At 40.0% G+C, this 14,342-nt stretch overlaps 1 protein-coding gene across 1 annotated transcript; it reads left to right on the top strand.

Annotated features, from left to right (window-relative positions):
* Positions 1-6,127: 6,127 nt before the first annotated feature.
* LOC143728583 (A disintegrin and metalloproteinase with thrombospondin motifs 1-like) lies at positions 6,128-13,560 on the top strand. Its single transcript, XM_077219375.1, has 8 exons — positions 6,128-6,961; positions 8,592-8,932; positions 9,012-9,144; positions 9,949-10,406; positions 10,481-10,667; positions 10,752-10,930; positions 11,503-11,678; positions 11,772-13,560. Exons 1-8 carry the CDS (start codon positions 6,376-6,378, stop codon positions 12,484-12,486), a joined length of 2,775 nt encoding a protein of 924 aa, XP_077075490.1. The 5' UTR covers positions 6,128-6,375; the 3' UTR covers positions 12,487-13,560.
* Positions 13,561-14,342: the final 782 nt, after the last annotated feature.

Here is a 14,342-nt window from a genome sequence, read left to right on the forward strand (position 1 = left end):
ATGACATAAATTCCATTGAATTTAATTGTATGCATTCTGCTGTAACAACTTAATATATTTCTGTCCAAATATCACTTCTGTCACAAAATATGGAACCTTGAGACTCAGACCTTTCTGACAATGTGTGTGTCAAGATTAGAAAAGGTTTTGATCATAAATTATGCTGGGCAATGAAAAAGTATGGCAATATGTGTATGAATTGCGGTACCATTTTTTTTTACCATTAAGTGACATCTCAACCATTTGGTAGAGGCCGATATTTTAAAAAATGTTGGGATGTGTTGAAAAAAAAATACATTGAGTCTGGTTACTAGCGACATAAGGAGATAAGAAATGCAAACAAAAATAGTGTCCATCACTTTTTTCTTGGTGCGGATCTTAAAGGGTTAAGTTGAAATATATTTCAGGAGTTGAATTATATAACTTTGCACAGACCAGGAGAAATGTTTAACATGCTTTATGTTTAAGTTTGTATTTTAGTGTGTATACGTCTTGCCCCATAGACTTCCATTGTAAGTGTGTTACTGTAAACACAGTCTTTGAAACTGAAGATGAGAGCAGAACATTGCTTTTAAATCCTTTTACGCCTCAGTTCAACCTTGAAACACTGAAGCTGAATTAACAATGTTTTCATGCTGATATCTCAGTGTTATTTACATATGCAAATTAACGCAGATATGTGATGTGTGTCCAAAGCATTCAGTATCACACGTATGATTTATATGTGTTATTATGACCAGTAGAAAGTCAACAAGAAATCAACAGCAACTTCAGGTCATGTTCCCATGTTCTCTTATATTGAACGATTCATCAGGGACGTTATTCAAAATTGTCATAATAATCTTTCCGATTATTGCTTTTTCTCAGTGAATATCCTTGGAAAGTATCCAGAAGTGCGAATGCACGTTGACTTTAAACCTGCTTAAGTCGATCAAGGTGAATAATCTCATATGATTCAGTGTGTTTTCAAGATTTCATCTCTTTTCTCCATTTGTATGCAGTACTGTTCTACCGCCTCAATGGGAAATGGCCGTTTCACTGAAAATACACAGCACTGATTTTATAATTTATTGTTTGTACAACTGGTATGTGAAAAAAAAGAAAACACATGATGAATTTATTTATTGTTATGGTCATTTTGTCTCATAAATACTATTTAACTAGGAATATGAGTGAGCAGAATAGTTCCTTTTGAAGAAAGTTGTGTTTTTTTAGCCATCTTCATGAATATATGTATATATAAAACAAAGCGCTATATTTAAAAGTTTGCATTTCATTGATTCATTTGTTGCCACTTGTTTCACTGTTTTAGTTAAAGGGACAGTTCACTTAAAGAGCTGTCATTATTTACTCACCCTCAAATTGTTGCTGTATGAGTTTCTTTTTAAAGGGGTGGTTGATTATGATTTCACTTGTTTAACTTTAGTTACAAACAAACATATTATCATAGCATTAACAACATCTGCAAAGTTACGATGCTCAAAGTTCAAAGCAAAGGAAGATATTTGCTTTTACAGAAATCACTTTTTAAGGACTACAACAAAGGCTGGTAGGAACTACACAAGCTTCCTCCCGGGTGAGTGACATCACCAACCCTAGAATTTGCATAAACCCCGCCCCCCCGGTAACGCGATTTATAGATTATCATGACAGAATATCCTAATCAATGACTTGAAGATAACTATGCATCAGCTACATAAATTCATCAACTAACCATTCAGAAATGTCACTTCTTCTTGAGTCTCTCCATCATTGTGTGACTCCGGTTTGAACATAAAAGGCTAAAAGTTTTTGAAATTTATTAGTGAATGTCTTTGTGAGGTAAAATGACAAACGCTCTTGAAGCTCCGCCCTCTGTTCCGGCAGAAGCAGCTCATTTGCATTTAAAGGGACACACACAAAACTGTTTTTGCTCACCCTCAAAAAGTGACAATTTTAACATGCTATATAAAAATATCTGTGGGGTATTTTGAGCTAAAACTTCACATACACCATAGCCGTGAGAACATATTTTATCAGGGGGGTGCTGGGGGCGGGGCTTGATATTGCGGGGTGGTGCTGGTAGAGTATTTTAAACAAAATCCTAATATTAAACACCCCAAACAAAAAGATGAACATACAAATGAACGAAAACAGAGTTATGTGAGAAAGCTCAGAACCCATGATACATTTTTAAAACGGCACAAAAATCTGCATCTTACCTTAAGATACACACTCAGGAGTTATAGTGCCGGTTCACACAGAATGCATAGTCTTTCAAAGCGAAAACGCAAGACGCCAAACGCGGGCAGTGGAACGGGGGAAAACGCAAGACGCCAAACGCGGGCAGTGGAACGGGGGAAAACGCAAGGTCTCGAGGCGCGTTTTAGTTTAACTTATTTTAACTTGAGTGTTGCGTTTTGAGAACGCTATGCGCAACAGTTAAACACGGCTGGTGCGTTCACACTGAAAAACAATGGAAAAGTAGCAGAGTGAAAAAGAAAAAACATGTTCTGTGTGAACAGCCCCGAATGCCAAAGAATGCTTTAATCGAGACATATATATTTAATTTTTTTCACCGACGTCAGAACATGCATTAAATGAGTGTCAAATGAGCTGGTTCTTTAACATCACTCACTTCATGCGATACATGCGGAACAATAACACTTCCTCAGACATCACATCCGCTTCAGTTACACACGTTCCCACTGTAGTTAAAGGCACATTATGCAAGAATTGCACCTTAATATAACAGCTTCAAAGTCATTTCGGTGGTAAACAAACTCATAGTAGTAAAGCTGGGGGGGGACGCCGCTGGGAAAACCAGCAATGCAAGTTTGAGAGGAGCGCCCCTGACAAATCTCGCGAGAATCACGAAATGCTTTACAGCAACGACGTCACACACATCAACAACAACATGAAGTACGAAGACACTTACGCGCATTTCAGACGTGATACTCGACGATGGAAAAAGCAAAGACAACGCGGTCGGAACCGCACAAGAGTCACTCGCTCAGGCTTTCACTGTTAAAGTTGATTCCTGCGATTATCATGAGAACAGTTGTCAATATCTCACATAATTATCAGGACATAAATAAGCCTACACGTTTTAAATAGTGTAAATGAGCGCAATTTGCAAACTAATATGATAAATTGCAATATTCATGTCTAGCGACATCATAACGGACATTGTTACGAAATAATTGTGACGTACATGTAACTTTATTGATGTCATCTGCCATTTTGTAATGTTTTCACTCAAAAAACACAAATTAAATTATACAGTAGATCTAGGCTATTTACGTAATTTAGCTGCAATCATGTAAAAACGTTATTTAAGCCATCAAACGCGGTAGGCTACTTTATTATTATAAAGTGCAGAGACGCTCTGCGTGAGTTGTTACGACAGTAACGTTAAATACAAGTACTCTACAGTGACTCTAGGGGGCGCTGTTTGAAAGAAACGCAAATCCTGCATAGTGTGCCTTTAAGCGACAGGTGTCACTCCTGAGTATTTATTACACACACACACATACACACACACACACACGTCGCCAGTAATATAAGGTCAGTAACAACAGCATTTATTTTAAAATCCGCATAATTGTGCACGAGCGTGAACTCACAACTAAGGTGAGACAGTTGTAACACTTTTTGCATTTGGCTCTATTACTCAGAGACGGTTTGGATTAGACAAACCAATTGTTTATACAATAAACTTACATCTGTATGCTAATAGTCTAAACCATTTAAAGATAATTACAGAATCTACATTTTTCACAACTTGCATTTGAGTGTAAGGAGTCAGATGTTGCCCGGGGCCCGGGGACAGTTGCAACATGTTACAAATACAATATATTACAATATATGTCAGTGTTAGCAAAATTATTATTATCAAAAATGTAAGTTATAATAATATTACAGTGTTATTTATTCGTCAGCTTTGATTAGATGACAATTATAGATTTGTCTAGATGAGTAGGCCTTATATGCAGATGTCAAATATTCAAATTGATATAAAATACAGTAGGCTTTTAGTGACATGGGAAGAATGGAACAATTTGTGAGGCAATTAACTTTTATTTAGCTTATACTTTTTTAAACTATATTTTATATTATCATTTATATAATCACAGTTGTTGCAACTGTCCCCGTTCCTGTCAGCCATGATAAAACCTCATGTGCTAGCTAAACAATTGAGCTTGATACATGCTAATCATACTAGCTTAAAGTTAACATATCACTCATTTAAATCATATAAGTTTGAGCTGAATCACAAAAACAGTGACGACAGTTTAACAAAAACAAAGCTCAAGAAAATAAATACTTTCATAGTCGTCACTGCCTTTGTAGCGCTTCAACACTTGCACTGCAATAGAAGAATATGACATTAAAAGTAAACCCTAGCCCCCCCTTTTTCTATTTTATCTATTTATTATTATTTAATTTTTTCCTTCTTTTCTATAGTGCACTTTTGCATTACTTGTTGCACCTGATCCTACTGTCATAGTGTGATTATGTATTTTTGTTGTCATGCTGTTTGTACATTACATATTGTTCAATAAAAATAAAAAAACACTTGCACTGTAATTCTACAGTAGTTTTTGCTGCTGATCATAAATGATGCTGGAGCGCCACCTGCTGTCTGCTTGACATAACATTACTGTAAATACATTAAACACAGAAAACTGAACATTAACAGAAAACCGCACCATTTACATTCTTATAGTTATATATCGTGTTTTAATTAAAACATTTTCCAAATTAATAAAAAAAATTATTGTAAAGGTTGGTGTTTGACCTATACAGTGTGTAATGTTATACTTTCTTCTGAAACAATTTTTTTATACCTGTACAATTATCATAAATGCAATTTTATGATCTGATATGAATTAAGAGACCTACATAGGCCCACTATTTAAAAATGTATTTCAAAAAGTCTGTTTCCATATTATGACTCTCACGGTTGCAGCGAGAGCGAGTGCATTGTTGTGTTCTTCTGCCATCTGCAGGATTTATACTGAACTTACAAATGACACTAGAAGCATTTAAGGTGGACTTTCAACTCTCTGGACTTGAGGAATGACTGAAAACTATTTATTAGTTCATAATAAATTGCATATGCATGCATAAATGAACGTATTGTTGCCTATATATGTCAAAGTCATATACTCTGCATAAATGTTTAATGTAAGCATAATGTCTGAAGCATATGCTTCAGAACAATGACATGTACCGTTTTATTATATAATGACAGGGAATCTTCATTTTCAGTAAGTCCATATCTTATATCCATTGTGGTTCTTTCATTCAGAACACTTTGGGTTTGTTCTCGGACGGCATGTACTTCCTTTCAGAAGGTCAACGACCGCTTAAATTAAATTTGCACAATTAAACCCGCGAGACACAAACTATTTCCTCCGACACTGTGAAGCGGGAGCCATAATCCGCACATAATTAATTTCGGATGGAGTTCCACAAGAAGCGTTTCAGGAGGAGAGGAGCCGGTCCACCTTAACAGCACCGCGGCCCGGCGTTTATCAGGAGTTCTCTCAAAGTTATGAACAAACGTTCTTCCAGTAACGTTCGTTCAAAGTTATCTGGTCTTTAATAATGTTGTCATGGAACTTTTTCTCTTGCTGTACGTTTCAAAAGTTACATTGAAATGTTACATTTAACATTTTGAAAGTTACTATTTGTTTTAGAACGTTCAGAGAACATTCAAAAGTAGCCTAACTGTTTGCAGAGTGATACTTTAGAATGTAACGTTCGAATTTAAACATTTAAAAACCTGGAAGTTTAGAACGTTCAGAAAACATTCAGAATTTTCATGATTATGTACTTAGAACATTTTTTTGTCTTCAATCCTAGAGACAAAACGGTCCTATCAGTGCACTTCAATACTCTCATAATATGAATGGACTTTAAATCGTGTAAATGCAGAAAACACGAGGCATATAGACAGATAAAGAGTTCGAATGAGTAATAAAAGAGACAGAATTGAAGTGTTGTCCTGTGATGATTGATGATTGTGGCTGAGCTCCAGCACTCTGTTACGCACTAGATTCGGGTTCAGTGGATCAAAGGGGCTTCAGGAAAGGGGTGGTCCTGCACAGGAGCATATATAGAGAGACTCTTCTCGCTTCTCAGACAGAAGGAGAGAAAGAGCTGAAACCGTGAGGGAAATTCTCCACTTTTGATGGTTTTAAGACTCGTCTTATTTTCAACTGCTGCTAGAGACTGCGATTATTTTATTTATTTCCATTTTAAGCTCTGGATTGGTATCTATTGCAGTTTTCTGGTGATTCGGGAGTCAAATTCTCAAAAGAACTAAAACTTTGTAAGGATTTCCATCGGGTGCATCGTTTTATTTGTCTTTCAACCAACAGGAATATAATGTCTTTTTTGCGCGTCATACTGGGTTTGGTTGCAGCCCTGTGCGTAAACGCGGCGCAGAGCGCTTGGGAGGAGAGCACGGTGGTGCCGGTTCGGCTCGACTCGCACGGCACGGAACCGACCCATTCAGCAGAAGCACGGGAAAAGGAATCCGAGAAACGCATCTATCGCTTGGACGTCTTTGGAAATCGGATGGTGTTGGTGCTGGAACCGGATCAGACCTTTTTAGCGCCTGGGTTTGTGTTCCAGATGGTGGGGAAACCGGAGTCCGAGGAGTTTGACAGCGCGGGACAGGCGCGGTGCTTCTTCTCGGGGTCCGTGAACGAAGAAGAACTTTCCGTTGCGGCGATCAATCTGTGCAATGGACTGCGAGGCGGTTTCTATGTCGGGGGCGAAGAATACTTCATTCAACCCGCAAACACCAGCGGACAGGCTTCAGATGGAGACATCCATATCATCCGCAAGAGAAGACGGGGGTTGCTGGCTGAGGAGAACGGGTCTAAGTGTGGGGTGAACGAGGAGGAGGAACGGGTCTCCGAGAAACCATTTGCAACTAAATCCGATACAGAGCCATCTGAGTCTAAAGGTAAATATTGCAGAATAAAACTTTTTTTTTATCTATCTTGTATATGTATTATTATTGAGAGACTTAGATGATTTTCCGGTAATATTTCATGCACGCCTCCGGTAACCCGAATAAACTCGGTGACTCCGCGTCATTCGGCGCGTGCTGGCGCGTGAGGAGCGAATTAAGCAGGTTTAAAAGTCCTGTGTCTGTCTTAACGCATTACGCGCCAAATCGCGTAAAAGTCTATTGCAATTTGCACAGATGCAAGTCTTAAAGAATACACGTTTTGCTAAAGCGCACTTCAGAGGAGCCTTCTCCAAAAGCGAGTCGAGGGTTAACTTGGAGAGGGCAGACATCTCTCCACATACGCAGGAGGAGGGAAGGGGACGTGGGTTGGGGGAGGTGGGACTGGGAGAGAATGGGATTGGGTTGGAGAGACGTGGAAGTTCTCCTCCTGGTACCGCATGTTGCGCAGATCCGCACCGGAGGACTTGTGTTTCCGCCAACGTTTCTCGTGAAAGTGCGCAAGTTTTGGAGAAGTTATTAGCAGGGCGGAGCAGAAGCTTAGTCAAATAAAGAAGCAAGCAAGCTCAGCATTAACTCCCAATAGCTTTCCATCTTTTTAAGTACTCTCTCTCTCTCTCTCTCTCTCTCTCTCTCTCTCTCTCTCTCTCTCTCTCTCTCTCTCTCTCTCTCTCTCGATATTAGGTTATTAGACACCATCACATCTCACTTAACTATTTGCATGTTTATTAGCGTTGAGGCACGTATGCACACTCTTTTTTGGAATTGATATTTCCTTAAGGAAACATTTAACAGTAAAGTAATGGAACATTTCCACTGCACAAAAGGTTCTTTAATGGTGAAAAACAGTCCTTTACATTTATTAAAATGTTCTTTATACAAAGAAAGAAGGTACTTTGAGGAGCCAAAAATGGTTCTACAATGGCATCACTGCAACAACAAAAAACAATTTTGTAATCTTTATTGTTAAGAGTGTACTCCTAAAAGTATATTTAGCGTGTATACACAGTCTTTCCATTTCAGTTAAACAGACGGAAACTATTGATGACATCATCTTGCACTCACAGGCGTACGTCCAATAAAATGCACTCTGGAATGAGAATGTCCCTCCCCTTAATATCACCTGAGACCAACTAGCAATAGGAAGTAGGAAATTGTGATCAAACTAAGGCTGTGCAACAATGAATCGCATCCAAAATAAAAGTTTGTGTTTACATAATATGTGTGTCTACTATGTGTGTATAATTATTTTGTATATATAAACACACACACATGCATGTATATATTTAAGAAATGTATGCATGTATATACTGTATATATATTTATATATAATTTATATTATATATAAATATAAATATTTGATGTATAAATAACACATTATTCTTAAATATATACATGCATGTGTGTATGTTTATACAAACTAATTATACACAGTACACACACATATATTATGTAAACACAAACTTTTATTTTGGATGCAATTAATCGTTGCACAGAAAATACCAAGCTTTTGATCATCAACATGGGAAAAGTAATTTCATGTTTAAAAAAAAAAGACGAAATAGTGCTCTACTGATTCTGATTTATAACATCCCGTTTTAATCACTGTCTTTCTATCCTCCAGCACACCACAGATCCCGTCGCTTTGTGTCCACTCCTCGTTATTTGGAGATCATGATTGTGGCTGACCAGTCAATGGCAGAGTTTCATGGAGCTGGGCTCAAACCTTATCTGCTGACCATCATGGCGGTGGCGTCTCGCCTGTATCGACACCCTACCATTCATAACTCAATCACTCTGGCAGTTGTGAAGCTACTTGTTGTGTATGATGAAGAGCACGGTCCCCAGGTGTCCTCCAATGCTGCGCTTACCCTTAGAAACTTCTGCCAGTGGCAAAAGCAGCACAACCCATCAAGCGACCGGGACCCAGAGCACTACGACACAGCAGTGCTGTTCACCAGACAGGTAAATCTCTCTTAATATACCACACCTGGTTTCCTCTGAGTGCATTATGTGCCATGGCTCATATTTGTGTATTGTGCAGGATCTTTGTGGAGCTCATTCTTGTGACACTCTGGGGATGGCGGATGTGGGAACCGTGTGTGATCCTGATCGGAGTTGCTCCATTGTTGAAGATGACGGCCTGCAGGCATCCTTCACCGTAGCACATGAGCTTGGTAGGTGCATCCCTATGTTTCTAATAGAGGCTTTCGCACCAGAGGAACCTTTTCATAGTTCCTAAAACTATTGGCGGAAGTTCCCGGATTTTGGTGCAAGGAACTAGGAACTATTTTAATTCTAGGAACTCATTTTGGAGGAACTAATTTAGTCGAGTCTAAACCAGCGCTTTAGGAACTACCAGTGACGTTACTCTACACTGATTGTCCGAACGCACATAAAACACCAGCACCCGCCATTTTTAAAAAAGCTGTGTAAACACACAGATTATAGCCTATATATATTTACTCCAGAAACTAACTCTACGAACATGGAAAACTTTACGCTAGGGAGAAAATCCCACATAACTTTGAAGGGACCAAGCCAAACATGATCATGTATTTCTGCTCAGCTAGTAGCGACAGTGGATATCAACCACACGGCATATGCTAATACATTTTCATATACTGTCTACTTTCTATGTATAACAGTTCTATCTAATAACGGATTAGACAGGACTGTTAGACAGATCGTAAACTAATGGAAACGGAGAACGCAAGCACTGTGAGCTCAGGCTCTGGCGTTCTCAGTGCCGTCAAAATAAAGGTCTGCCAAGGCGACAAAATAAAAGTCACAACAACAAGTGTGGCTTGTGTCACTTCATAGTTTCTACTCGCGGTACGAGTGCAACCAGGAAAATGTTCCCAAGGGAACCATTAGTTATCGGAGAACCACCCTGGTGGCTTGCTGTTGCGAAAGCCCCTTATATGAAAATAGAAACCATGCAGGTGTAGAACAAGTCAATGATTGTGCTTCTCCTGTAGGTCATGTGTTTAACATGCCCCATGATGATGCCAAACAATGTGCCAGTATTAATGGCGACCAGTGGAGCGCCCACATGATGGCCTCAACCTTGTCAAATCTGGACCAGCTTCAGCCCTGGTCTCCTTGCAGTGCCGTGATGGTCACATCATTCCTGGACAATGGGCATGGTCAGTGTTTACTGGACAAGCCCCAGAAGCCTCAGCAGTTGCCCCAGACTCTACCAGGTTCAGTTTACGATGCCAACAGACAGTGCCGTCTCACATTCGGAGAGGAGTCCCAGCACTGTCCTGACCTGAGCACCACTTGCGCCGCACTTTGGTGCACCGTCACGACTTCAAATGGACTCCTGGTCTGCCAGACCAAGAACTTTCCGTGGGCCGATGGGACGTCTTGCGGGTCTGACAGCTACTGTATGGCAGGAAGATGTTTGAGCAAGGCTGAAGCTGCCAGATATCAGGTGAGCTGAGCAACATTTGTGGCAAAAATAGTGTAATTCTGATTTGTTACTGACAATGACTTGTTGCTTTTTAGACTCCAGTCAATGGCGGATGGGGAACCTGGGGTTCTTGGGGAGATTGCTCACGAACCTGTGGAGGAGGTGTGCAATACTCTTTTAGGGACTGTGACAATCCCCAACCCAAAAATGGAGGGAAATACTGTGAGGGCAAGAGGATTCAGTACCGCTCCTGCAACACCGGGACCTGCCCTGATAGCAATGGTAAGGGATGGTCTTGTTACTGTACCTGAAACCATTGCAACCATATGCAAGCTACTTTATACTCAACTGTATTTGTTTGCGCAGGTTTGACCTTCCGTGAGGAACAGTGTTTGGCCCACAACGACATCTCCTCTCAGATGTCATTCGGCTCAGGAGACGGTGTCGAGTGGGTGCCGAAGTATGCGGGAGTCTCTCCCAAGGACCGCTGCAAGTTGGTGTGCCGAGCAAAGGGAACCGGATACTTCTTCATTCTGAAGCCAAAGGTGAGTGTCTCTGTTACCCTGATCAAGAGTTGATCTAATAATGGTTTGGTGGATGCAAGGCCAGTGTGTAATCTGAGGTTTCCTCCAATATATGGGTGTAACGATACCCACATGTCCTGTTTCGATACATATCACGATGCTGAACTCATGATACAATATTATTACGATACTCCAAGATATATGATTAACAAAAAAAGTACTGTTGATTAAAATGCTAAATTTGGTTTTACATGGTGGGTGTAAATGAATAGGCTTGGAAACCCAATGCACAGGACAATAGAGACAAAAATATTCATGATTCTGAAGCTGAAAATACAGAATTATTTTAGACGAATATGCCTGTTCTCTTTCACTGACTAGATATATTTAAAATAATGTAGGCCACTTTTACTGGTGACATAAGACATTTGGCATTATCAGGACCACAAATATTCCCCCATTGCATTATTATACATTATATTCAACATTATATATGGTAGTTTAATGTAGTACTGACACTCTGTAAACTTGAATTTTTTCTCACACAGTAATTTTTATTCAGTAATTAACTATCCGTACTCCAATCCCCTCAGGTTGCCGATGGAACGCCATGCACCCCAGATTCCACCTCAGTCTGTGTCCAAGGCCAGTGTGTGAAGGCTGGTTGTGATCGGGTCATCGGCTCCAACAAACGTTTCGACAAGTGCGGCATCTGTGGAGGAGACGGATCTACTTGCAAGAAAGTTTCTGGATCGATGGAACGTTCCAAGTAAGCCCACAACCTGTTACCAGAGTTTAAGTTTTCCAACACACGTCCTCAGATTTCCGTTTATACTAACCTTTGCTTGTTTCTGCACTTTAGACCGGGCTACCAAGATATAGTGACGATTCCAGCTGGCGCCACGCACCTAGACGTTAAGCAGCGCTCTCTCGGAGGCCGCCGCCAGGACAATAGCTACCTAGCAGTTCGTCGACAAGATGGCACATACCTACTGAACGGCGACTATAAGCTGATGACTTTAGAGACTGACATCTCTTTTAAAGGTGCGCTTCTGCGATATAGCGGTTCCTCTGCCACACTAGAGCGCCTCCGAAGCTTCGCTCCCTTACCTGAGGCTCTTACTATCCAGGTGTTGTCAGTCGGTGACTCCCCAAGACCTCGCGTAAAGTACAGCTACTTCGCTCCACGTCCAAGTGGGTCAAACCGGGCGTCCATTAACGCCATTAGCGTAGCAGGCGATGCCGAATGGGTCCTACATGAGTGGGGACCTTGTTCGCAGACTTGCGGTGTTGGGATCCAGAAGCGGGACGTTCTTTGCATTAATGCTTACGGTCGTCAGTCAAAAGATTGTCCTGAAGAGCTGCGCCCTGCGCCGTCACAACCCTGTGTTCTTCAGGATTGCCCATCCTGGCTCCTCGGGGAGTGGTCCAATTGTTCAAAAGCATGCGGAAGAGGCTTTCGCAAGCGTCAATTGCGTTGCATCGGACATGGTAATCGCACTTTGCCTAACGAGAGCTGCAACGCAAAAGATCGGCCACGACCTCTCCTGGATTTGTGCAACGTGACTCCCTGTTGAAACTGAACTTATTACAACCTTGCAAGTTGGTGCTGACAAACCCAGGTCTTTGGATTCAAAGGGTCTGAGACTGCAACCAAACTTCTTCCAGTGTTTCAAATCCCACCCATCCAACACTGGGTACAAAGCGGTGTCTTGACAGCTGTGATGGAGGATGAGAATACGAACACCTCTGCTGCTTTGGATGCTGATGTCAAGCATGTTAGATTTTGAGTGTGCATGGGTGTGTATGATGGATGATTAATGAAAGGGTGCATAAAACAGCTATGCATTTGTACCGTCTGTCTGAGCTGGACTGGACAGATAGGTTTAATTTGTCACAAGAGAGCATGTATTGTCTTTAACCAGGGTCAAGAGCAGTACTGAGACAGAGGAGGTCATTAGTAGTGGTGTTTTAAATAAAACGCCCTCTAGTGGTTCTCCATTTAAAGGTTGCACACTCTGGCTCAAAGCACATATTTAACAAATGCATTTTTCTTGCCAAAATCAACACCTTATCTCACCTCAGCTAGGTCACATGCTGCTAATCAAACACCACAACAGGTATTATGCATTTCCTCATAACTAAGTTTAACAATGCACATTAGCCTTACGTTTAGCTTCCTAGGTTGATATTTTCAGCATTTTGCAAAGCCATACCCTTTCAAGAGGGATCATATTTTTGAAGGGGGAGGGTGACCAAAGAGCATAGGTTCTACACCTGAGGGGAGAGTGTGTTTGTGTGTGTTTTTTAATGGGTGTGTGAGTTAGTTCTGTGTGATTGTGTCTGTGGAGATATGGTGAGGGACTTCTCTCCTACTACTACTTCATAAGTAAACCTCTCCTGCCTTCTGAGAAGGTGTCTTTGTAATGAGGTATGTCTTTTTGTACAGAATATCCTAACGTTATTTATTTTTGTACAGCCCATTTAATATAATCTTGTTGCTTTTTTATAAATATTGTATTTCTATTTGTTGTTATTATTATTATTGTTATTGAAATAACTGAAGGATGTAGATTATATTAAAGTATTTATACGATATCTATGATCTTAGGTTTATGAATAAAGTATCACATTGATTTGTGGGTCAAAAACTGATTTGTTTGGCTTATTTTGGGGAGTGGCTGCCGAGTCTAAATCCTGGTCTGAGGAACTCTAGGGGTTGATGAAGGTACTGCAGGGGGGACAAAAAAAGAGTATTTCACTCTAAATGTATAATGTTATTTTTTATGTGGATAATTTGTTATGGTTGGATATTTCACTTTATATGTCAGTTGCTTCTATATACCTATTTAAACAAATGCAAATCAGGTGCACAATAAATCCAGCACAAGGTCTAAAATAAGAGCAACCACTTATTTATTATTAATTGATTTATAAAATGTGGATAATTGCAAAGTAAGCAAAACACAGTTTAGCAGGAGATATAAGGTATAAGGTATACCAATATCATATTAACATTCGATTTGTCCAGAAATTGCAACTTAACTTTAATAGTCTGAACACAAATGTATGCATTGTTTGACAAACAAAGTACATAATTATATTCGAATACATGCATACAATAAAATAAAGTCAAAAGAGCGTGAAATAAAGTCAATATGACCAGATCTTGTCATGATGGCAATAATTAATGCACAGCTGCTCATATTATGAACAAGACAAGTAAAGTCTGCTGGGCCAAATGAAATCAATTAAATGAAATGAATTCAGATTTATTATTAATTAAGTATTTATTAGCACTCTCAACAGCTGTTCAGAGAAAGACTGCACGACTGGCACATTCACCAGCACAGGTAATAATCACATCATTGGTCATAACAAGGAAGTCTTTAGTTATATAACAAGCTTTAATAATTCAAGAGGGCACTGTTGG

The sequence above is a fragment of the Siphateles boraxobius genome, unplaced genomic scaffold, assembly GCF_051911475.1.
Source record: "Siphateles boraxobius isolate OS27281-9 unplaced genomic scaffold, OSU_SipBor_1 79, whole genome shotgun sequence".
NCBI classification, from domain to species: Eukaryota; Metazoa; Chordata; class Actinopteri; order Cypriniformes; family Leuciscidae; genus Siphateles; species Siphateles boraxobius.